At 36.7% G+C, this 25165-nt stretch overlaps 2 protein-coding genes across 4 annotated transcripts in view; both read left to right on the top strand.

Annotated features, from left to right (window-relative positions):
• Nucleotides 1-13970, top strand: part of LOC107207541 (collagen alpha-1(XXVIII) chain-like) — a 34050-nt gene extending 20080 nt beyond the window's left edge. Inside the window, exons 23-36 of one of the 2 annotated variants that reach the window (XM_015634841.3) lie at nt 170-238; nt 1959-2027; nt 3046-3114; nt 3562-3630; nt 5033-5101; nt 5806-5874; nt 6679-6759; nt 7782-7817; nt 8962-8998; nt 9122-9679; nt 10318-10553; nt 11130-11214; nt 11299-11388; nt 12732-13970. In XM_015634841.3, the coding sequence (XP_015490327.1) occupies nt 170-238; nt 1959-2027; nt 3046-3114; nt 3562-3630; nt 5033-5101; nt 5806-5874; nt 6679-6759; nt 7782-7817; nt 8962-8998; nt 9122-9679; nt 10318-10553; nt 11130-11214; nt 11299-11388; nt 12732-12931 (1737 nt within the window). In that variant the 3' untranslated portion in view covers nt 12932-13970. The remainder of the gene's footprint in view (nt 1-169; nt 239-1958; nt 2028-3045; nt 3115-3561; nt 3631-5032; nt 5102-5805; nt 5875-6678; nt 6760-7781; nt 7818-8961; nt 8999-9121; nt 9680-10317; nt 10554-11129; nt 11215-11298; nt 11389-12731) is intronic. The other variant, XM_019007493.2, reaches the window with a different exon arrangement.
• Nucleotides 13971-14742: 772 nt separating this feature from the next.
• On the top strand, nt 14743-25084 carry BBS5 (Bardet-Biedl syndrome 5). Of its 2 annotated transcripts, XM_015634845.3 has the most exons (12): nt 14743-14890; nt 16059-16141; nt 16923-16988; nt 17796-17845; nt 18370-18497; nt 19331-19466; nt 20437-20532; nt 21038-21100; nt 21825-21959; nt 22060-22143; nt 23531-23554; nt 23664-25084. In XM_015634845.3, the coding sequence occupies exons 1-12, from the start codon at nt 14829-14831 to the stop codon at nt 23763-23765; spliced, it is 1029 nt and encodes a 342-aa protein (XP_015490331.1). In that variant the 5' UTR covers nt 14743-14828; the 3' UTR covers nt 23766-25084. The 2 variants fall into 2 exon arrangements, with proteins under 2 accessions (XP_015490331.1, XP_015490332.1); XM_015634846.3 differs by lacking the exons at nt 14743-14890; nt 16059-16141; nt 17796-17845; nt 18370-18497 and adding an exon at nt 16475-16659.
• Nucleotides 25085-25165: the final 81 nt, after the last annotated feature.

The following is a 25165-nucleotide window of genomic DNA, read 5'->3' as shown; positions in this document are numbered from 1 at the left end:
TTCTATTTATTCTTTCATTTTTATTTATGGTTTTGGTGTTTAATGTTTGCAGTAGCAACAAATAAAATTAGCTGTTATGTTCATTATATATGAATTTGTATAAAAGAAACCCACGGCCTGTGGTGTTTAATAAGATATGTAACTAGAGAATTTATTTTCTTCATTGCAGGGTGAAATTGGGTTACCTGGTCTTGCTGGACCAATTGGAGAACCAGGTTTTGGGCTTCCTGGGGCAAAGGTAGCTCCTAAATTGTTAAACTAATTCCTGATACAACTGTAAAATAAGGCAGGAGGATTTCAGTGAAGTGACAACAAATCTAGGATGGCCACAGTGTTCCACTGAAACGTTCCACAGTTCTGAATGTGTGGCAGAGTATACTCTGGCAGAGTATAAAGATTTGCAGAGCTGGAAAACCATGGATGGTCAATCCTCCAGAGTCTGTGAACTGACGGCTTTCAGATGACAGAGAACCAGGAGAAGAATGACTGTTTCTAACTGATGAGGAGTGAATTCAGAGGGAACACACGATTAACCCTGCTTACAACAGCCTACATATTAATTAGCATGTTAATTTTTCTCAGCCATGCTCCTTTGCGTCATTCATAATTTTGACACAGGGTAATAGACTAAGAACATGAATATGTAGCTAATCTCTAATGGCTTTCATCTATCACTTTTCCAGTACTGCCTCAGTGGTACCTAGATTCAACTTTCATAAGCCACACTTCATTCCAGGAAAGATTTTGTCTGCAGACAAAGAATCTCAGGACATACAAACCTGCGTTTCTCCAAATATATTGGATCCTGCCTGTCCCTCCCCTACCTGTTTTTTATTAGTGACTTTGACAGTACTTTTGAATACATCCCTAATCCCTTGTTCTTTGGGTGAATTGAACAGAGTAACAGAAACATGTTCATGAGAAACATGACAATCTCTATCCTTTTTTGATCAGTCGCTGGTTTTCAAGATTTTTACATTTATTTTCATCAGGAGGAGCTTATGCTGATGGAATCACATAATTTTCTGGTATAGTCCAGTCAATTCAGAGAACTTCATGTTTCTTCATTTCTGAGGGATCTAACAGGAATTAATCAACTGGAAGCATACCCTTTGCCCAGAGCTGCAAGTCTCTCTCCCTCAGTCTTAAGCCCCCGCAAAACTCTTTCAATTGGGCAATACTGCATGTTTCTGTGACTACAGTCTTCACTTCTTGCTGTCTCTGCCAGCATTAGTTGTTCTGCTTTTGCTTAGTTCTTAGACACACAACCATACAAGATAAAGCCATACAGGGTAAAGTGTTTTACAGTCTAATTTTTTTGAATTATTTTTGCATGGGTCTTTTCTTGCCACTGTTTTAAATGCCCATATTTTGGGTAGCTACAGGAACAAATGCAATCTTGATCATCCATTCTATTGCAACTGAGCAACTCACTGCACCCCCCAGTGTGGCTGGGAGGGTTAGGGTCCTCTGAGTTTTCTTGGTAAATCTGTTCCTGAGATACTCCAGCTGTCTGATCCATGAAAGGAGCTTAGTTGTACATTTCCCATAGGAAGATCCTGTTACACTCAAAAGGTTTAATGAGGTTCCACAGCATTATAGGAAAATAGAGCCTAGAACAAATGATGATAAATATATGGAGAATACAAATAAAGTAATTACTTCTTATATGTAGGCCACAAATGACAACAGAGCTGTTGAAAAATATTAAAATTAGTGATTTAGGAGTGAAAGGTCCTGTAAATCATGAGGACTATTAAATGTCACTGGCTTAGTCTAGGATTAAATAAACCTAAAATAATAATTCACATAGTAAAATACATGAGCTGATAGAGAGATAAAATCAAATTACAGTACATTTGCCAAGTAAATATTAAATTATCCATTAACTTTAATGGATAATTTCCTGCTAGCAATTGTCTTGGCATTCACTTAGCTGTTTTTCCTGCCTTCATCAGGGTGACCAAGGCCTTCCAGGACCCCCTGGGCCCTTTGGACAAAAAGGAGATGGTTATCCTGGCCCACCTGTAAGTTTAGAGATTTTTATTTTATGTGAATTGGGAAGAAATAAGTGCTACACCTAAGGGATTATCCTCCATGTGTGACATGCTAGGAAAGATTTGCTGGTCTAAAAGCCTAAAAAGCCTAAAACTCCTCAACAGTGGAAATGCACTTCAGCACAGAAGAAAATTATATCTCCCTCTGAAATAGCACAAGATCATCCCTGTCCTCCATTTCTCTTGATTACACACTGTAACATATTCCAAGTAGGTTCTTTCATCCAAAGTGTGACTGATGTTTCTATCAGTTCCCTCAAAATCTTCATGTAGGGTCCCGTCTTCTGCCCAACCATACAAAATTTATTCCCAAACAGGAAAATACAAACTAACTAAGCAGCCAGGTCCATACACATCCCAGAAGCACTGAAAAAGCAACTGGTGTGCAAAGAGCCAGAACTACTCTTTACAGAGGCCTTTATTGGTAGATATAACTAATCCCTACAAAAAGGATACAAAGAGAAAAGGCTCCTTCCTCTCCCTTCCCTGCACATATGTGCAAGACGGCCTCATATATGCAGTCTGCTCATGAGCGTGCTGCACCACCCCTGCTGCAGCAAGGAAGTCTCAGAAGGATCGCTGGCTACACATACTTGCATTTGCCTGTGCTAAAGACAACAGCAAAAGCGCTTGCATTTGCCACAGTGAGGAACAAAAATTAACAAATATCAACATGAAAATTGTAAACTGATCTATAATACTTTCTGATATTTTTGTGCAACCTGATGAAGAACTGCTTCTGCAACTGCCTCTCCAGATTAGACTCCTCTACCTTCAAACACATTCAATCCCCTGCATGACATGCAACACACATGCAAATGATCCTGACACTACTTGCATATCACAGTAAAGTTTAACCACCTGTAGGTCACAGTGATCCCATTAAGAGACAATATAGTCAAGATACTAACATGTAGATATTAACAAATGCACAAAGTCAATGTAGCTGTAAATTAAATTTATATTCTGTCTGTGCATACAATTTCAGGGATTGCCAGGCCTCCCTGGGATTCCTGGTGAACAAGGTCCAGATGGAGTTGGACTACCAGGACCTAAGGTACAGACTTTAACTTCTAGAAAAGCAAATGCTTGTGTATACTCTATCTCATAGAGATCCAATTCCTACTTATAGGTCATAGTCAGAATACCTATTTAACCCAGCTTTAACTTTCTTCTCAGAATATAAAAGGTAGACCCTTTTTGGTTTAGGTTTGCTGGGGTTTATTTGTCTTGGGGAATCTAGAGTTCATTTTATATTATGGGAATTGTAATTCCTGTGTAAATGTGCATAATTGACTTGAATATGTTTAGACTACTAGCCACTGTTTATCCCAAATAACCTTCTTGCCCTGCCAGCAATATAGTTGGGTTAGCATTGTTTGGACTTGCACAGTGCAGTTCAATAGTTCTCTCTGTCCCATTTGGGTATAACAGATGCTTGGAATTTTAGAGATAAATTAAACTTTGGTATTCACTACTTATTTCTTAAAGTATTGGCTTTCAGGGTGATCCTGGCAGTAGAGGACCAGTTGGCCCCCCTGGACCCCCAGGAAAAGGCCTGCCAGGACCAAAAGTAAGAGATTTAAACAATTATGTCTCTCTTTGTCTAATTTCTAAATCAGGAGGGAAAAGTATACTATACAAATGTGTGATTATGCATAGACATCTACATGTTTTCTGTCTTCAGAAAACTGGAAACACCTAATCTAACAAATAATCTTTATTTTGTAGAAAATCAAAAATATTTCTGGTGACTAGCCATAAACCATAACCTCCTTGTGGTTGCATATAATAAATTATAAGGTGATAACCTTGCAGTGAAGATCAGTGAAAAACATTTAGCTCCTGCAGACAATAGCTGCAACTGAATGGAAAACATTTCTTCAGACTCAGCATTGGTCAAAATTAAGGGCTGGGCAACCACTTAGTATATCTTGCCTATGCTATTGTTACAGCCATAGGCACTACTGTTGAGTTCTTCTGGGATTAATTCCTCTTTTTTACTGTATAAATCAAACAATCATCTAATAACCAGTATGAGGATCATATGATGATGAGTATGACCCTGCAAAAAGGATTATTTTTTGTAATTATTTTGAAACCATGACAAAGGCCCAAAAATAACCGTAACTATAAAAAGCAACTTTCACTGTGAAACCTCCCAAATTGGAAACTCTCGTGCTCTTACAGCTGTCTTAAAAATCTACTGAATACAAAAGAACTGGTTTGAATGTAAATATAAAGGAACTCAACAATGCCAAATGCAAAGATTATGCAACATGAGTTACCTGCACACTGTGGCTCATTGGTCCCTGAGATTCAGTTCCCACTGGCAGGAAGGTGGGGTCCAGAAAAAAGCAGTGGTGAAGCACCTCCTCAGGCAGTGCTAGTCCAGAGGAATGACATGAGCATGGGATCCTTACAAATGAGGACACTGAGTTTCATGCAGAGATACTAGAACAGCAGTATGGACATAAAATTACTATGTATTATGTGGGTTTTGGTTGCTTCCTGTGAGTAACATGGAATGGGAACATTTTATCTAGAATTCTATTGAAAACTTTTAAATTAGCAACTAGTGTTTATTTGCAATGCCACATTAGTATGTATATATATAGGCCTTACTGTGTAATGGTGGTAAAAGATAAAAAGCCAGTAATAAAGTAATAAAAACCAGTAATAATTCTTCTATTAAATTTTAATTCAGTCCCCAATGTCCCACCAATACAATCCATCCTTCAATGCAGCATATATCTCTACCAGCAAGGAGATTTGTGTTGACTAAGTATTAAGCCAAGTGACTCCTTTGAAGTATAAACTATATTATTAAAATCTAATAAAGGCCAAAAAGACTCCTCAGCTAGAGCAATCTTATTCCCACTACTTATAAAAACACATCTTTGGTAGAGGAAGAACAAGAAATTACACAGTGGTATAACAATTTATTGTGTATTTTTATTATCAACATTCTCTAGGGAACCATAGGGCGCCCAGGGCCACCTGGCTCTATGGGACCTCCTGGTGAAGGTGTTCAAGGAACTAAGGTAAAAACACTCACTGTCTTCAATATTTAACCTGTGTTGAGTGGTCAATCTGACCATCACAGTGTTAAGGAGATTTCACATTGTTTCTTATATGAAGAGACCCTAAGGCTAGAAAATGAGAAGGATAATGTGAGCACCCGCAAAGTATGTTCTGTCTACCACTGCAAACTAGTCCAAGCATGTGTGTGTTGAGAAAGGAAGAATGAACTTTTACCAGTTAAAGATACCTTTACAAAATTTAAAATACCACTCCCTCAACTCTCATGCTTGCAGAAACAGTCTGAATTAGTTATGTGTACTACCACTCTATTTAGTAGAGGAAAAGCCTCCCTCCTGAATCTGTGTGTACTATTAATTTTTCTTTGTAATATGAGCTTTTATCCAAAGCATTGGTCAGATGAGACAGACTCAAAAGATAGAGGTAAGAAAGGCAGAATGAGAAGGAATAAAATGTGATGTAAAGAGGGAAAAAAATAAAATTACAATCAAATTAAAATTAAATCCAATAATGATCATGTGGGTTTTCATAATTGTATTCTTTATACAGAATAAGTATTTGAGAAATATAAGTTAGCCACTAAATTGTCTCAAGTGCCTCAAGATGCTTGTTAAAATGCAGTTTGAAAAGTTTCTCTTTGAACATTTTAAATTACTGTGTGATGATGATTACAAAGGGTTAATACCACTACCTGGATTACCATTAGGGGGAACAAGGTATTCAAGGAATGCCAGGACCACGAGGCCCCCCTGGAGATGGGCTTCTGGGAGAGAAGGTATGATATCTAAATCAGAGATAATAGTGAGATAATGCTCTAGATGGAAGCCAACACACTCAAAATGCCCTTTTACAGTCAGTACTCACGAGGCATGTGAATTCCATGTAAAGGGAGGCCCAGACACTAGAAGATTATACTATTATTGGAAGTTTCATTGTTATTAGAAGTTATATTATTATTTTTTTATTAAAATATTGGATTTAATATCACTGTCTTTCACCTACCTGCTATGCAAAATTTTGGGACTACATCAGTGTTAAGAAAAAGAGAACGGTAGGTTGGAATCAGTTTTTAGATGTGATCACAATGGCTCCGAAAGGCTGCACAAAGTCCCATAACCTACTAAAAATGAAACCAAGAAGCACTAATACATTTGTTTGCTATGCCAAACACCTTTTCTAGGCCAAAAGGTTTCTCAGAGTGATATTCCCATTATTCATTCCAATGACACCCTTGGATTTCTTTTCTATTTCCCTAGTGTTATCTTATTTTTCTAAGGCACAGATAATAATTTCCATCATGCAATATCCCATTATACCTCTCAGTATGAATGTAGTTGTTTGAGATACTTCACTGTTCAAATCACTTCAGGTATTTTTTCCCATAAAAATGCTTAGCCAAAACTACAAGTTATTAACAAAGTTCACAAAGTACCAATTTATTTAAATAATCTCTAATAAAGATTTCTAACTCGTGTCAAAAGTTTAATGTGCATTCAACAAAGGCTACTAGAGAGAAATTTGAAAAGTGTAACAAAAACTGACTTTCACCTTCTGTCTGCTTACCACCATGGTTTTAAAGGGAGATCGAGGAGCTACAGGTGACAAGGGAAAAAAAGGAGAAAAAGGTGATGTGGGTGACCCTGGTTTACCTGGAGAACCTGTGAGTAACTCAGGTTTATTACAGATGCTTTCTTTAACCACTCAAAAACAAAGCTGGATTGTGTGTTCTTCTTTCTGTTTAATTACATATAATCCATATAATCTGAAACACTTAAGAAACTGAAACTATTAAAAAAATTTGAAAGCACAGACATTTACTTGATTAATACCCCACTTGCCACATGGATGTGTTTTCTTCCTTAAGGCAGTTGTCCTGGTTTAACCCCAACCAGCAACTAAACACTTCACAGCCACTTGATTATCTACCCCACAGGACTGGTATGATGGGGAGGAAAATCAGAAAAGAAAAGGAAAAAGCCCTAAGCAAGCAGAAGACTCACAGGTGGATATAAACCAGTCTAATAATTGAACCAAGGATAATCATAGTCATAATCATAAAAAAGCCAGGTGATGTCCAATAAGATTGCTCACCACCTGCTGATGGATGCCCAGCCCATCCCCAAGCAGTGATCGGCCCCGCCCAGCCGACTCTCCCAGTTCCTGTCCCGAGTGTGCCCTCCCATGCTGTGGGATATCCCTTTGGCCTGTCCGGGTCAGCTGTCCTGGCCATGCTCCCCCAGCTCCTTGTGCAGCCTCTCACCGACAGAGCATGGGAAACTGAAAAGTCCTTGGCTATGGGTAAGCACCACTTAGCAACAACCAAAACAACAGTGTGTTGTCAACATGATTCTCATAGTAAATCCAAAACACAGCACTGAACCAGCTGCTAAGAAGGAAATTAACTCTATCCCAGCCAAAACCAGGAAAGCAGTGAAAGACAACTGACAATCAGTGATCCAGTAGGAGACTTGAGGTCATCCAATTCCCATAAACCACCTTAGGAGGTTGCAGGTACTACACACATAAGGCAGTGCATATGCATCAGAAGCACACTTTTTCTAGTTTAACTTCCTATTGGTCAAATATTATTCTAATAATGGGATTGATGAAGTTGTATTCTGAATTACAATGTACAATGTTACTATCTAATTGCAATAGCTTAATTACCACTCACTGTTACAGGGCAAAACCGGACCAAAGGGAGACCAAGGTCTAACAGTAAGCAAATTCCATTATTTAAATCCCATTACAACAAGATATAAAAAACACTATCAAATGAAATGTAGCCTTTTAATTATTTTGTAAAGAGCTTTCAGATTAGAACCTGTCTCAGCTGTCTCAATATATACAATATATTTAATATAGAAAAAAAAACAACTCAAGATTTCTGGTTTTTTCTCATCTACTTTATGCTGAAATAGAATTAAAAGTTCCAGGTGACTTTAGGTATTTTTCTGCTAGATGTTCTTTTACAGCTAGTGTTAGATTGCCCAGGTGTGTACTTGATGCAGGATGGGTTTTTTGCAAGTATTTAAGAGTCTAAAGAGCAAAAGATCTCCAAACTTTTCATGCTCTATCATGCTATAAACTTATTTTTATTTCTGCTAAGCCTTTACCACAGTTGAGCCAAATTCAGTAAAGTATGTCAGTGAGTATATAAATACTACTATGGTTTATGATGGAAGCTGAGGAACAGTAGCAAAAGGTTGTATTTGAAAGACTGATTCAATGCCAGATGAATCCTGTCATGCACTTCAAAAGATATGACAAATGATTGCTCTAATACTGAGAAACACTTTGTTCACATGTCACAGAAGCTATCATTTTTCTGAACAGACAGCTCTGAAGGTAGCAGTTTTGGGGTTTTGTGCTGATGAAGGCTGGGTAATAGAGTGGGCCAGGTACATCAGGGATGACAACTCCCAATTCCATTCTGTATTGGTGCTCTGGCACGTCAGTTCACTACAGGCAATCCTACACTTCCTAAAGTTAGGTCTATTTCTCTGCTCCCAGTACATTTAAAAGAGATGTGATATTATTCAGATGCTAAAATATTTATGCCTTTCAGTTTTAATGAGAAACAATTCATCACAAAACATTCTATAAAATAAGGAGTTAATTGTTTTAGATAGAGATGTTAACATGTTTTCAGGTTATTGATTCTTGTATGCATATGAAATAGTTCATTGTAAAATGTGGCACTCATTCCCAAGGACAAGTTTGGAAGTTTAACAGTTAGATTTTTCTAAGTCACTGTAGGACACAAATATTAATTATAAACAAAATCTTTGTTAGTATCAATGTTATACCTCATTTGAAAGAGGCAAGTTGTAAAATATTTTATTTTTTTTTCCACATCCAGAGAGAAGATATAATTAAATTAATTAAAGAGATATGTGGTAAGGACACAGGAAATTGTCACATTCAGATTTTATATTCTTTACATTTGCATTCTTCACTTTTCCAAAAGCATGCCAAATCAAGTCATTGTGATCTGGGTCTCTCTTATTTTTCCTTTGTAGGTTGCAGTATTAAATGTAAGGAAATTCCTATGGAGCTTGTATTTGTGATTGACAGCTCTGAGAGTGTGGGACCAGAAAATTTTGAGATTATCAAAGACTTTGTAACTGCTTTAGTAGATAGAGTAACTGTAGGCAGAAATGCTACCAGAATTGCCCTTGTGTTATACAGTTTAGAAGTTCGGCTAGAATTTGGTCTCAACAAGTATCCAACCCAACACGATGTTAAGCGAGCAATTAGAAAAATGCAATACATGGGAGAAGGCACTTACACAGGAACTGCTATCCGCAAAGCAACACAGGAAGGATTTTCTGGTGCTCGAGCAGGGGTGCGGAAAGTAGCTATTGTGCTAACAGATGGCCAAACTGACAAGAGAGAAGCTGTAAAACTAGATCTTGTTGTTCGAGAGGCCCATGCAGCAAGCATCGAAATGTATGCAATAGGAATCGTAAATACTTCAGATCCAACACAGGATGAGTTTGTGCGTGAGCTAAACCTGATTGCTTCAGACCCAGACAAAGAACACATGTATCTCATTGATGACTTTAACACCCTCTCAGGTGCGTTCATTGAAGTTTTGTATCTGATGCTTTGTATCTGATGCTTCTCAGAAGGCGGCAGGGTGGGGGAGAAGCATAATCTTTATGGATATGTTTTGATGCTGAAAAGGAATAGGAATCTAGAGATACAAATCCCCTTTGTCTATGGTGTTACATTATGGGGCAACATGCCAATGGGGAAATGTCACCCAGTCTAGAAAAACAGCTACTTAAGCTTTCTAAGTGCTCATGCACTGAAAATCTGCTGACTGTAAATCAGAATGAAACCCATTGTCGTAAATGCTACTTGTTCACTTCCCCAGGAAAATAACCCGTTTTCACTTGGTTATTCTCATCAGCAAGATAAGCAGTTGTTTTCCCATTACCAGCTAGTAAATGTTACTAAGCTTAGATGAACACCCATATGGGAGTTCATTGTACTTTTTACCATATGGAAAACTTACACAATGGCAAATTTGTGACCAAAAAATCCATACTCCAAAGAGTCTGGAATAATCTTAGATGCGTGTTAACAATCTGAAGGAGTTCTGGATTACGTGTATATTACTGATATATGTAAGTAATCCAAATTTTAAAAATACATTGAATTCCTCAGTATGATAAGTTTTCTACTTTTTTTTTTACTTTTTTTTTAACAGCTCTGGAGTCTAAATTAGTCAATCAATTTTGTGAAGATGAACATGGCAGCTTAGTATACGACCATAAGGAAAATGGTGCAAGTGGACGATCCTTCCATTCAGTATCTCCAAGTTCTTTACATTACATACTTCAGAAGAACAATGTTAATAGACAACCACTTGCAGCACAAATACTTGGAGTACCTACAGTAGAAAGTCCTCTGAGTCTTGGCCATCTTCCTCAACCATTAGCTCCGGTATGAAAATTCAGCAGGCTTTAACGAGAAGAAATTTAAAGTATATCTCTTTCTGTGCCACCTAACATAATTTGTATAATTTCCCTTAATTTTCTGCAGGACAGCTACTTTAACTTGGAAAGCTCAGAGCTGATTGTTCTGAGTAAGAGCTCTTATGTTGCCTGCAGGCAATTAACTAATAGCTGTAACTTATTCCTGATACTGTTATGAGGATTCTTGTGCTTAATACAGTAATATTTGTGCCACAGTGTAAATCATAACAATATTAAAAAGCAATTACACTGTTATAATTAAGTCTACGACCAGTAATTGGACTCAATTGTAGATTATAATTTTAAGTCTTTAAATAAACTTCTGTAAAGCTCAACTAAAAAAAAAAATATTTATCCCACATTTAGATATTACAACATTCCTGGTAAACCAACCAGGAGAAGTTAAAATTCTGGTTCTTAACACTGAAGTCAGGGTAAATGGAAAGGAAAAACAGAAAATCTCTAAGTAATGGAGGGCTTGTTCATTTTGAAATTATTACTTCACTGTATCTGAAAAGAAAAAAAAATCAAATGCTTATTTCAGACCAACGTACCTCCTTTAGTCTATGAAGCCTATGAAGAGGAACAAGATGAAGAAATACAGCCAACTCTAACAGTAAACACTAGAGGTATTTCTATTTTCATTCATTTCTTCATTTTCATTTTTGGCTGATGAAAAATCCGTGTCTCATTCTGTTTATTTTCACCTGCAGCTGTGTTACCATTATTGTCATCTAAACAACCACCATCCAGTAAAATGATGACATCATCTGTTTCAACTGCAGGCCCCACACCAAGACCTGGTGGGTTGTAGATCATAACTAGTTTATCATTTTGTTCTCTCTTCACCCGGTACTAAATTTTAGTAAGGCTTTAAATCAGAGTAATTTTGTTCCATTCTCCAAAGATTTTGTGAGTTTGTAATACAGAAGTCATTTCAGGATTTTATAACAAATCTAGTTGCAGTTCTTGTCTTCCCAAGATTGGGATCCCACCTCTCCACTTAAAACAAAAGTAAGGTTGTCTATAACCTGTGAGGGAGCTCCTAAGGGACATCAAAAAGAGAACATAATGCTCACTGAGGGTGGGCCAATCAGCACAAGGAGGGGCAATCTACAGAGGTGGGAGGCTTCATTAAAAACAAAGACGGTGATTTTGGAACTGGACAGAAAGAATGTATTTCTCTTTCAGAGGAGCAATAGGAAAAAACAGTGTTTAGTCATTTTGAGTATAATAATTAGCTGAGTGTGTAAAGGGCTGATTCTTTTTATATGAAATGTCCAAATGTATTTCATTCATCATTTGGGGGATTTTCAGTTCCAGTAATAGTGCATTATGATAGGAGCAACAGAAGAGAGTGATAGAAACATGTTCCCATGTTTCCTGGGAACAGTGGCACAACTTATTCAGTCTCTGTAACTAACGTTTTTGTTCAAAAAAAGTGACAAGATACCAGTTGCAAAGGACAAAATTTTAGTCACAACATTAAACTGCATAGAAAACTGTTTTCTATCTCATGGTATTAAATAAATTAAATTAAAGTGAGACCAGATTAGTATGTTAGAGTTCTCTGTATCTGTAGGAGTTTTAAATTCAAACTTATTACACAATTACTACCATTTTATTAGATAAGTAGCACAAATACCTTACAAAAGCAAGACAAGATTTTTATATTCTTCTCAGTATTTTTATGTCTTTTCTCCCACACAACAAGGAAAACATACAGCAGCAGGATGCAGTAGATGTAAAAACAGCAGATACAACTAGCTCACATCTCTTTGGCTTACAATTTCAGTTTGCTCATGAGACTGGTTGTACATAATCAGATTTCAAAAAAAAATATTTCAAAACATCAAAAATATCATATCTTGTTTGCTCTTTTTGTATGTGGAGCCATAATACGATTATTTCTGGAATTACTAGAATCATGCCAGTAAAGGAACAGTTTATCTGACTACTAAGATGCACTTGTAACTTGGCTTCAATATTTACATCTTTAGTTTTAAAAATTAATCTTAAACTATTGTATAAGATTAGCAGAAAAAAATAAAACAAAGTAAGAATTTTAAAGGTAAAATCTATATAATACAACTGACTTTTACAAACTGAATGGTTTCTATTCTTTTTTTTTTTTTTTTAATTTCAGAAAGTATTGTGGACCTCCGGTGCAAGCTAAGGCTAGATCAAGGGCCATGCCGTGTTTATACAATCAGATGGTATTACGATAAACAAGCCAATGCTTGTGCTCAGTTTTGGTATGGTGGCTGTGATGGAAATGCAAACCGCTTTGAGTCTGAACTGGAATGTAGGCAGGCTTGTGTATTTTTTTCTGGAGATAGGAATTAGTCTCAGCATTAAAAATGATAAGGTTGAAGCTATTGATTGTTTGGCTTTTTTATCAAGTATCCAGCATGGTATCTAAAGTCAAACAAATTAATTTCTAGAATGCTAACATTATGAAGTCATATACCCACTAACTAAAACAAAATGTGTACCTATGCAAGCATACTTTAATGCTTTTAGCATTTATTATATGACATAGAGATGAAAACAAAATAGTAGATAACAAAAGTATCAAGAGTACAAAATTTCCTTTTTTACTCAGGTATGGTAAGATCAGGGTAGCATTTGATACAGCAATTGCCCTTCCTTCACCAAGATCTTAAAATACTATCATTGTACAATCACTAACTAGACCTTATTTTAAACTACATATATTGCTTTGGAAACCAATCCTTGGTCATTCTGTAAGTTCTTTTCCCTTTGTTATGGAAATCTGATATTTGGCATGGATTCTGCAATGAAAACTTCACTTCTTTTAAGTGAAACTATTCTCACAAATAGTATTTTACTATTTAAAGCACAAAATATCAACTTCCAAATTACATGCAAAATACTACTTAATAAAGATAAATACAGCAAATGCATCAACTTGTGGCCTATATGCTTTCTGGGTCACAAGACAGTGAGGTGGTTCAGTTACCCATCTTTCATAAACACATCACAGGTACATTTTGTCCTTTTTTTTCAGTAAACCTTCCTCGGTTTTTATCAGCTAGCCAAGATCCATGACTACTAAAGTTAAAACACATCCACAGATTTCTGTGAGTAAATGTACTGATAACTGGCATTACCGTGTTGGGTTAGTTCATATCTAAAATGGTCCTTCCAAGGTGTTTCTCTTCTGAAAGCCAAATCTAACTTTTAAATGCATTTTAATATTTTCATCTTCTTTAGTTAACTATTTAAACTTATTTTAAAACATTAAGCACAGCACAGTTTTTTGCCTGCCAATGTGGTATTTCTTTTTACATTAATATCTGCCTATATAAATTGCATTTCCTGTTATTTAATATACTTTAAAACTTCTTTAGAATAAAACATTCCTGGTTTTACTGCCAGGACAGGAAAGAGATAATGGTACCTTTACAGGACTAAAAACTTACCTCACAGCTAAATTACACTCACTGCGTCATGCGTTTCTGATAACTGGATTTCTGCCACAGCCATTAATAAGGCCAAACATCTCAGATTATGCACTCCAGTACATGAAACTCGTTGATAATTTTTAGTTGAATTTGTGTGGTGTGGTGTTGGTTGTTTATTTAACCTGAGCAAAGCGTATCAACAAAAAACGGAGCTTGGCCTCAACCGAAACACCCTCCACCCTTTCAGCTCCAGAACGCTCAGCCCCTCTCCGGACAGGGCCAGAGCGAGGACGAGGCACTTCCCGCCCGCTGCTTTATTTCTTCCAGCTTGTGTTCATTCCCAGGTGTGTGCAATGGGGTCCTCGCCAACCCAGGGACAAGCTTTAGGGAAAGAACTACCAAAGGGAAAGGTTTTTTCTTATGATTCTTATTCGGAGTATTATTTTTTTTTAATTTGAAAGTGGTAGGGCAATGCAATTAAAATTTGGATACATGTTTCAAGTAATTCCAAATTAAAAATGGCACATCTCGACTATTTTAAAATAAACCCAAAACCACCAAACAAACACCCGGCACCGCAAACCCCCATGGCTCAAAGCTGCGTTACCGACAACGCGAGGGCTCCTCGCATTTTAGGTTTCAGCGCCTCAGCCGAGCCGGGGGAGGAGCCAGGGCGGGCGCCAGTGCGCGCGCGCTCCCCGCGCGCTGCGCCGCAGCCAATCCCGGCCGCCGCGGGAGCGCGAGGCAGGGCCCACCTTCCCCCCTCAAGCCCGTTGCCAGGGCGGCGCGCGGACTCGTCGGGCCTGGTGGCGGCCATGAGCGGGGTACTCGACGTGCTGTGGGAGGACAGGGATGTCCGCTTTGACATCTCCCCGCAGTGAGTGTCTGTGTCCCGACCCGGCCCTGCCCTCACAGCGGCGCACTCGGGCCCGCCCGGCGCCGATATGCGGCTGGCCGTGCGCTGCCTCCGCAGGCTGAGGCCGACCGCCGTTATCGGCGGGGTGCGCGGCAGGAGCGCCCCAGCGTGTGCCGGGAGCGCCCCGGTGTGGCGGCAGCGGAGGAGCGCCTTCGGCTGGGGGAGCGGGGCGGGACAGGGCGGGTAGTGCTTGCTCGGTGGGGTCCACTCCCGGTTCTCAATATATAACAACGAAACAAAGCAAAGCAAAAGGTTGCACACTGGGGGACTGAGGGAAGGGTATATACTTCTCCCAGCTGAGCTTTTCTAGGACTGAGAAGTACAACCAAACTGAAGGCGTGTGGCTGCGGGGACGGTGGCACTCACGGTTACCAGGACGCGGCGCCCCTGCCGTGGAGTTGACATCCTTATCAGGGAACGGGGCAATGGTTGTGCAGTATTTCACGAAATTCGTGTCTTAATAATAGATTTTGTTTCTGTCATGCCATACATGAAGAGTTTTGGCCGCTTTTGACAATACGATTAAAATACAGCAAAAATTAGCACTGCATTTCTTATTATGTAATTAAGTTGTTAGATCAGTTAAATAAAGCAAAATAATAATATAAACAAATAAATAGAAGACGTCACCAAAAAAATTACACCAAACAAAAAACTAAACCACACCCTTTGTGGAAAATTTAGTAGAGCGTTTCATATGTCCTTATACATCTGATATTTCTTTTGCTGGAATCTCTTCTTTCCTGAGCCTAGCTCCACTCCTTATGACCTGAAAGTACATCAAGAGGCAATAAACTCTGTCCCCTAAAAATTATGTGAACGCAAGTGAGTTTGGTTTTTTTTTTTGCTTTTTCCTCCAATTTCCACATACTTTGTCCTTATTTTGGCATATAGTTTTCATGGTCACACTTGCTACATAATTATTCATTTATTTAATGTTATAATTTAACAATAAACATTAATAGTTTTTATGTGTGAGATGCAGTGATAATTTTAGGTATGCAAAGTTTATTTGTATGTATGTGTGGATTTTTCACTGTATGATGTACTGAGCAGAAAGCAGGAAAGTGAGGCAGGGAAATAAAAATGGCATTATTTTTGAAAGATAAATTATTTTTCCTTTTTCTAGACAAATGAAAATGAGACCTGGAGAGGTCCTTATAGACTGCTTAGAGTCTGTTGAAGATACCAAAGGAAACAATGGAGACAGAGGTAATTGCATACTCGGGGAAATCGTAAATTTTCTGCTGTTTAACCTGTGTAGGTTCATGAAAACCCAGTCAGTTTTCCATTGAACTCTGTATCAGTGCTCTGTTACACAGAAGAGATCCTGCCTATTTCACAGATCTGCTTCTGAGTGTTTTCTTAAAGTTGTAGGAAGGTGATTCTTGTCTCAGAATTGGTTTAGAATTGAAGGCCTTGTAGGAATAATCCATTTATAAACAGTGTGATGCTGTTCTGCTGTAATCCTCTTTAGTGCTCAGTTTGCCCCACCCTATTTTTAACTGAATTAGTAAGGAATATGTAGTGGGCAGGGGCTGAAACTGCCGGCATGCTGAGATGACCCTGCAGGGGGTTGGATGTGCTGCTCTACAGGGTACAGAATGGAGTAAATTTGCATATGGTAAAGGGGTGAGGTTATTCATGAATACTGCTGTGATAGTTAACTCACTGCCTTCCACTTCTCCTCCCCAGAGCAGTTCTGCACTGATTGTGTCTGCATTTTTACTGTAAGCATCTGGATTGAAATCAATAATGGTTCTTGGTTTGATTTTGAGGAGTGCTGGTATATATTAGAGGTTGCTTCATTTGTTCCTTGTTGGATTTTCTTTGCTAGCATTTTAAGCATTTAAGTGTTTAGTGATTTTTCTGGTGGGGTGTCCTGTGCTTTTCTTCTTTTTCCTGTAAAGGGGAAGGAATATTCTGTTGTATCAGAATATTTCATTTAATGGAATTTATTTACATTAAAAATAGCTACTGTCTTTATCTCTAGGCAAATTGCTTGTGACAAATTTGCGGATCATTTGGCGCTCACTGTCATTGCCCAGAGTCAATCTCTGTAAGTATTACCTTTTGTTTTCTTTGTGGTGGCATGCTATTCATTCACAAAGTATTGATTTCAGTACAGAATACTGAAGTATAGCTGTGTTGCTCTGTAAATTCTGAAATAAACTTTTACTAATGAAACTCTTTATAATATAGGAACTGATAATTCATAGCAAAATAGTAATATTCAATATTCAGTGTTAATTTCTCAGAAAATAAGTTGAAGAGTTCTTCAGGCATATTTTTTATTTGGTGGATGTGGGATTAATTTGGTTTTTTAGAAACAAAAATTTGAGCTTGGTTATACATTGCTTTACTTGTAGCTCTTGTTCCCACCTGTTTATTCACATTCTGCGTTTCTCTTTATTCCCCACAAGTACCTGCCTTTCCAGTTTTAGTATTGTAAACTCTGAGTAAGTTTCTCATTTTAACAGTATGAGTTAAAACTGTATGAGCAGCTAGAGGTTTGCCCATATTTAATTTAATGTGCTGAAACAGGGCAGGATGCAGTTACTTTTTATGCAAATTATTTCCAGTGCTCAGTGTGGAGTCCCCTTCTGTGGAAATATTTATTGGATTGGACTGTACACTAAGCAGCCAGAGTTGGTCCTGGTTTCAGAGCAGCACTTGACCAAAGAACCTCCCAAGATCCTTTCCAACTAAAGTTAGTCTTCAGGTTTGTGATGAGGACCCAAAGCATTAATCACAAAGTATAATTCTCATAAATAGCAGCTAAAGCTGTGCTACAAAATTCAGTAATATACTTTGTAATTTTGACTGTTACTTTTCTTGTTCTCCTTTTTCTCCCTTGACTTTTAAGCTGTCGGTTACAACTGTGTTATAAATATAACTACAAGAACTGCCAACTCAGTAAGTTCCAAAAAATACTTTTAAAATAATAAAAAGAAGCTGTAATTATATTTATACTTTTTGCACTATATCAACAATAATCTGAAAGTTTAGTTGCAAGAACTGTAATAGAATAGTGACAAAAGTTTTGTTTCAAAAGTGGAGACCTCTCAAATACATAGTCTAAATTGAACTGCATGCAAGTGTGAAGCTATTTGTCTGACTTGCCACAAAGAGCTAGCAGGAAGATGATGTAGATTTCCTGGACAACCATATAATAACAAAATCAAAAATATTGTTTCAGTCATGATATTGCAAATTTAGAGCAGACAGGCTGCATTAGTTTTACTGTTGATGGAACTGCTAGTTGGTCAAAAAGAAAAATAAGTTCAGTTGAAGAAAGCAGTAGATAGTGGTAGAATCAAGATTACATTTCCATATACACTGTTTAAAACAATAACTTAGACAGTAACTGAAGATTATTATTATTTGTACAATCAAGCTACTATATTGCCCAAATGTAAAATTTAATTTTTTCCTTACAGAAATTACGAGGGCAGACAGAAGCTCTGTATATATTGACTAAATGTAACAATACTCGGTTTGAGTTCATTTTTACCAATGTTGTTCCTGGAAGTCCCAGACTTTTCACTTCAGTTATTGCTGTGCACAGGTAGTGTACTTAAAATAGTGTTTGATCAAGGATTCAAATACAGGAGATTACAACTGTTGATAAACACAGTGTATGATTATCCATATTCAAGATTCAGAAAACTTTCCCAAAAGAGAACAATCTCTGGAAGGAAGGGTAAGAATGATCACAAGTTTTAGTACATAACTGCACATAATGAAAATTAATGTGTTTTTATTCTAGTTATTGATCACAATTTATACACCTCATGTCTATAAACTAACTGAACAAATAAGAGTATAAAGGAACTAATTTCAGTTTGCATTTTCTAGCTACTATTTCTGTCTGCAATAATTTCCCATATTTTCAGACCATGTAAAGGAAATGAAGAGTTAAATCCTGGTCAGAACTCTTTGACTACAAAACACGTTGTGCTTAATATATTACCATGGGTATCTGTTCAAGAGCTACAGAACACTGACATATATATTGGATTGTGCTTGTGATTTAACTGGCACTGAAAAATAAAGGATTGTTAATGTCCATGCTATGTATAGCATGGGATCTAGAGAACTTATGCTTTGCAATAGCGGCTGGGTGATGACTGTCTTAAGGAAAAGGAAAAATAGTATAGACATGAACAATACAGGAGATCAAAAAGTCATTAAAACTGTTTTAAGTTTAAAGATAATTTCAGTAAGGAAAGCTGGAATATACTTAATTGTGTTGAAAAGTTTTAATAGTACTCATTATGTGCAGTGTGGTGATAAGAAAAGCTGAAAATATACATTTCATATTTGTACTGAAGCAAAAAGTAAAAATAGTAGAAAAACTGAACTACGTATGAACTAATATGTATTTTATATTTTTTGCAGAGCTTATGAAACTTCCAAAATGTATCGTGATCTGAAGCTGAGAAGTGCATTGATTCAAAACAAACAACTGAGATTGTTACCACAAGAACAAATATATGATAAAGTCAATGGAGTTTGGAATCTGTCAAGTGACCAGGTATAGTAAAGAATCAGAATACATTGACTACAGAAAAGTTAAAATGTTTCAGCTTTCATCTAGCAATTGTACTCCTATAGTTTTGTAACTTCCAAGGAATTACTCTTAATACTGTTCATCAGCTGATGCATGGAGAGAAAATGATCCCATATATTTGCTACTCACTACAACAAAATCTCCTTTTGACAGCCTTAAGTCTACATGATCTGGGTAATATGCAAGGAACTAGATACACAATTTCCGTTAAAAAGATATGAGTCTAAAGCTCTGTATGATACTGAAAGAAAATCATGTTTCTGAAGTGCTCTGCTGAACATTTGTGTGTTTACATGCAGCTTTGACTAAACAGTATTAAGATTATATTGTCTTTTTATTAATGAAAATTGAAATTATTGGAAAGGATTCTGTGTCTTTAAAAAAAAATAAACTTTAAGATAAAAATAGAAAACACATTATTTTATAGGGCACTAGTTGCAAGCATTTCCCGGAGCAGTGAAACAAAACAGGAGCTGATATTTCTGTCTGTGCAATTTTAGTCCAGAATGGAAATATGATCCATTCTGACAAGCTAAAAAGTTCTTTCCTCTACATTTCCTTGGCACACATCTCCTCAATTACCTAAGTTTAACCCACATGCCATTATACTTACGCTTTATGCCAATTCCAGATCTGTACAGTTAATAACGCTCTCAGATGCTTCATGTATTCCCTTGAGGTTGGCTGGGCTGTGACTTGATCCAGCTTTGCTGCAGTAGTAGGTACTCCCAGCTATTTTCATTGCTGAGGTTCTGGTAGCCTTTAAAGATTGGATCCTACTTCCTTGCAATCAATAGAAACATTTCAACAGGCTTTTAGTGAATAAATTATGCAGCTGTACCTTGCTTAATATGTAAATGGATAGCAGTAATCATCATCTTTGGGAAAAAAGCTCCGTACTTAAAGCAATTCTAACATAGCTTTTCTTTAATAGGGGAATTTGGGAACATTTTTTATTACTAATGTGAGAATAGTTTGGCATGCAAATATGAACGACAGCTTTAATGTCAGCATACCATATCTACAAATTGTAAGTATTTTACAACAACCATTTTGAAAATGAAACAACATATGTATAAGTCTTTGGTTAAAACTCCCAGTTTACCAGTATTTTATTTCAGAACCCTCATTTAGAGAGGAATTTAGTCTGGCCAGCATCAACCACAGGGTATATTTCCTCTTCTGTCCAGATTAGTTGGGGGATTTTCTGGGCAGGTACAGGTGTTGAAAATGGCTTGTATTTCAATTTTTTTTTAGTATTTACTCTGATGCTTCATGCCACCTACATACACTGGGATTAATAATCTGTGAACCTGATGTTCAGAAATTTACTGTTACCACTTCTAATAAAACACTTTTCCCTGAGGTTTTAAGGGGTTCAGATTTGTAATGGTAAATGGGAGGGAATGCTGGTAGCCAAGATTCCAGAGACAGTAATTGTAATTGTTACAGTGTAAAAAAAACAAACTGAAATAATGAGATTTTTATCCAGTAATTACAAAATTTTTAACAGTGTTATACCTCTTTACCATTAGCGTTCAATAAAAATGAGAGACTCAAAGTTTGGCTTGGCACTTGTGATAGAGAGTTCTCAGCAGGTAAGAAGCTTAAATAGCCTTTTTCTATTGACTATATTTTTAATATACATATATACACTATTTCTCTATATGCAATATTTTTATATTTATAATATGCAATATTTCTCTAATTCTGAAATGTCATGGTCTACTTTTAAGTTACATAAGAGCATTCCTTCTATGTGGCCTTTTGAAAACTTAAAGTTCTCTTTGCACTGCTTGAAGTGTATTTTATGGTCAGTATGGCTATTGGGAGTTACAGTTTCTCTAAGCAAAGCAACAGTAAGCCAGCATGACTAGCTTGTAACTGTCAAATGTACTGTATTCTGACAGATTATCTTGGTGATCTAATTAATTCTGTACTTAATTAAGACTACTGCTTTAAATATTTTCATTATTTCTGTGTATCGGAAAGCTCCTTTAATAACATCAATAATATCAAACTCAACATTTGCTGAGTGGATGGGAATAAACCATTAATATCACTTCTGAATTTGTCCCATCCTTGTTTGCTGGTGGTTTTCTGTATAAGGATTTTGTTCCTCTTTTATAGAATGGGCTAACAGTTAAAAGTTGATCTACCTCACAGAGTAGCATTGTCATTGTTTTAATTTCACCCATGATTCAAATTTTCTCAGCAAGCTGAAAATTGCTATCATTAAACTGGAAATATCTATCAAGGAGAAAAAAATGTTTAAAAAATAAGACTAATAAACAGATGTTGTCTTTTTTCTCTATTATATAGAGTGGAGGATATGTACTTGGTTTTAAAATAGACCCTGTAGAGAAACTACAGGAGGCAGTGAAAGAGATCAATTCACTTCACAAAGTTTATTCAGCTAATCCTATATTTGGAGTGGATTATGAAATGGAAGAAAAGGTACTTCATTTATTTATTTTAAATTAAATACTGTTTTAGCAATAATATATTAAACATACTAGATATGTGAATTTAATTAATACAGTGTTATAATTTGTAGCCTCAACCCCTTGAAGACCTAACAGTGGAGCAGGTTCCAGATGATGTGGAAATAGAAGCTGATGAACATACAGATGCTTTTGTGGTAAGTGGCTCCACAAAAAAACAGAAAAATAGAATCATGCTTGTTTGGTTATTCAGATTTAAGCAATGTACAGCTGTAATCCTCTATTAAAGATAAGCTGCAACTGTACTTTCTATATTTAAAACACATCTACATGCCTTTTATTAAACATCCTGATTATTACAGGAATTTATTCCATGTGTGAATTTTTAATTTAAGAACAAACTATTATTCAAAATAAATAGTAGTAGATATTTAAAATGATTGACTGCAAGGGTAGATGGCACATGTTTTCAAATGTTAGCCTTGATCAATTGACCATTGACATGTTTTTTCACCAGTCTCTGAAATTTGGTAAATTATCAGGTCTAGCATGAGTGTTATTTCCACTCCTTTTAATTTTGCAGGCTTTTACTAACACAGATAAAAGCTCTTGTTTTTCCTTTCCTTCTTTCCTAGCTTTTTGGTTTCTTTCTTTTCGTTTTTGCATGTTTTTATTCAGTCTTCAGCACATTTGAAGACATACCTTTTCCTTAAATGGAGATCTGTTTGTTCTGTCACTGTCTCTGTCACCTGAATTAAGTAACTGTGCTTTGTACATTCTCAAACAAAAACTGGAAGTTGAAAATGGTTAGAAGGCTGTTGCTGTAGGAGACACAGATTGCCTGTGACCCAAGGAGCAGCTACATACCAATATTCCACAATACTTGACACTGCAGGAAAGCACTTTCTTTGCTGCCCCTCACCAGTCCACAGGGGCAGCTGAAGAAAGACTGGGATCTTTTTGGTAAATAAGATCTAGAACCTGCTGATCCAGAAATTTCTAGAGTGTGGATATTTTCATATTTTCAGAGATCTGATAACCCTAAGTTTTAGCCTTAATTTCCACCCACACAGAATAGGAAAGCTGGTATCTCTTTCCCACATCTCTGTTGAGTTGTTCCATTACTCTCTGTTCTGTTCTTAGATTGACTATGATGTCAACTGAATTTTGATACTATACATTTTAAGATAGCTCTTGATGTTGAATAGTAAAAAGTGGTGTACATGAGGCAAAAAAATACCAGGATGCTTTTAGTTGAATTCATATCAATATTCCCATATAAAGTGTTTGTCAGTGTAACAAATGTAATACAAAAATGTTGCCATTTAAAAAATCTTTATTATGATGGAAAATTCAAAGACTGGTATTTAATGAAAAATAATCCAGTGGTATCTAATCTATAATCCAAAACAGAAACTCTTGTTAAAACACTTTCATAAATTATTTTAACATCAAAGTAAAACCCATACAGACTGGATTATTGTGGAAGATCTACCCTTTACAGTTTTGACACCAAAGAATTATTAGCAGATGTGATTTTTAAGACTTCTTTTTCAAAGGTTCTTTTTTTGTTTTCCTTTGCAGGCTTATTTTGCTGATGAAAACAAGGTAAGGATATACTTTTTCATACTATCAAATTCATGTTGATAAAATGGGATTATGAAATTAAAAAGTGCCTTTTGCTTTATTTTATTTCATATGTCATGTATTCAAAAAGCAACACGACCGCGAGCCTGTTTTTTCAGAAGAACTGGGACTTGCAATAGAGAAGCTAAAGGATGGATTCACACTCCAGGGACTCTGGGAAGTAATGACCTGATTTAGATTGGCACAAGTTTGTTTCCTAAGCAGGGCGCGAAACTCTCAGTTCTTGCTGTATCTGTAGAAGATAACTTAGAAATATCGTAGTAGCAGAGAAAGAACATGCCTAAGCTAAAGAGCAGGCAAATATTATATAATAAGTCCTCAGGCTATTTCATAAAAGGAGGATTATTCAAAAACCTTGTACACGTAAGAGCTTTGCGTTCCTTGTGTTGTCTGTGTAAGCAGTGGGAGGAGAGCCCTCTGAGGCAGCCGGACGGGGTGCAGCTGCTGCGCTGCGGGAAGCGCTGCCCCCTGCAGGCCCCCTGGTCGGGACCTGTGAACTCCCTGTGCCCCTGGGAGCACCTGGGAGTCCCTCCGCACAACGGGCATGGCAGTGCCTTTTGACACACTTGTAACCTCCACCGCTTTCAGCATTGTCCTTTTTCTCCCTTCCTTGACAACACAAATTCGGCCATGGTGTTTCAGACACCATTTTATGGCAGGTAACCACCAATTTTTTTATAACTTCATGGCTTCTGTGTTTTTGTACTGCCCTTTGGCTGCCAGGACCAGACACTGCTTGCCATTTTAAACAGCACTATGTCAGAAAAGTAAGCCTCCTCTTTTTCTGCACATGGAGACTACTGTCTGACACAGGGCAGTGTGAGGTATGCAGTTTAATGCTCAATTTCTAGTATTCATGTATTTATATAGAGTGATGTACTTTCCCATAATGATTATGTTTGAATTAAATTTCCATAACTTCTTTAATGATTTGCAACACAGAAATACCATCATATATAGAACATTTTGTATGTATGCATATTGGCTGTATTATTGATAGATTTAAGAAAAAGCAATTCTGTTCCAAATAATAGCTTTCATATCTCATAATTTTGCTAAATGTTCAGCACATACTATTCCAAGTATTTAATTTTAATCCATTTATCCTCATAGAGTTGTTTGTTTGTTTGTTTTTGCTAGAGCACTTTTTAAAGCAATGATCTGGAAAACAGGGCACATGCAGATAGCTTCTGTGTGTGTCATTAGACCTTTTATGATGTTATGTGTTATATAGAAATGAGTCATTTATTGTTTAAAGGAAGACACAGCTGTTACGTTTTCTAGTGAGATAAAACCTCTGTGCTGTTTTCTATAAATGGAAAAAAGTCAAATGAGATCTCCTCAGCTGTTCTTTCAGCAGCTGACTGTTAAAGTAACTGTGGTGTGAATGTAATAGTGGTGTTTGTAGAAAATCTTTCAAAGTATATATTTTAATGAAATACTACCTATATTGAAAAGCAGTCATTCCTTCAATAAACTTTAATAATATTATATATTGTTGTAAATTTTGCATTCAAGTAGTTGTGTTTTGATCCTGTTTCAATTACATTTAAAGAACCTTTTACCATATGG

Source organism: Parus major, chromosome 7 (assembly GCF_001522545.3).
Source record: "Parus major isolate Abel chromosome 7, Parus_major1.1, whole genome shotgun sequence".
Classification (NCBI taxonomy): Eukaryota; Metazoa; Chordata; class Aves; order Passeriformes; family Paridae; genus Parus; species Parus major.
Note: the sequence above shows the minus strand (reverse complement) of the source record. Positions and strands in the feature narration are given on the sequence as shown.

Bases quoted from the DNA above. Each gene is read 5' to 3' on its own strand.
- BBS5 (XM_015634845.3), top strand. From the start codon at position 14,829: ATGAGCGGGGTACTCGACGTGCTGTGGGAGGACAGGGATGTCCGCTTT. The intron at 20,533-21,037 runs GTAAGTATTTTA...CTTTACCATTAG, and splicing joins GCATACCATATCTACAAATT to CGTTCAATAAAAATGAGAGA. The intron at 22,144-23,530 runs GTAAGTGGCTCC...TTTCCTTTGCAG, and splicing joins AACATACAGATGCTTTTGTG to GCTTATTTTGCTGATGAAAA.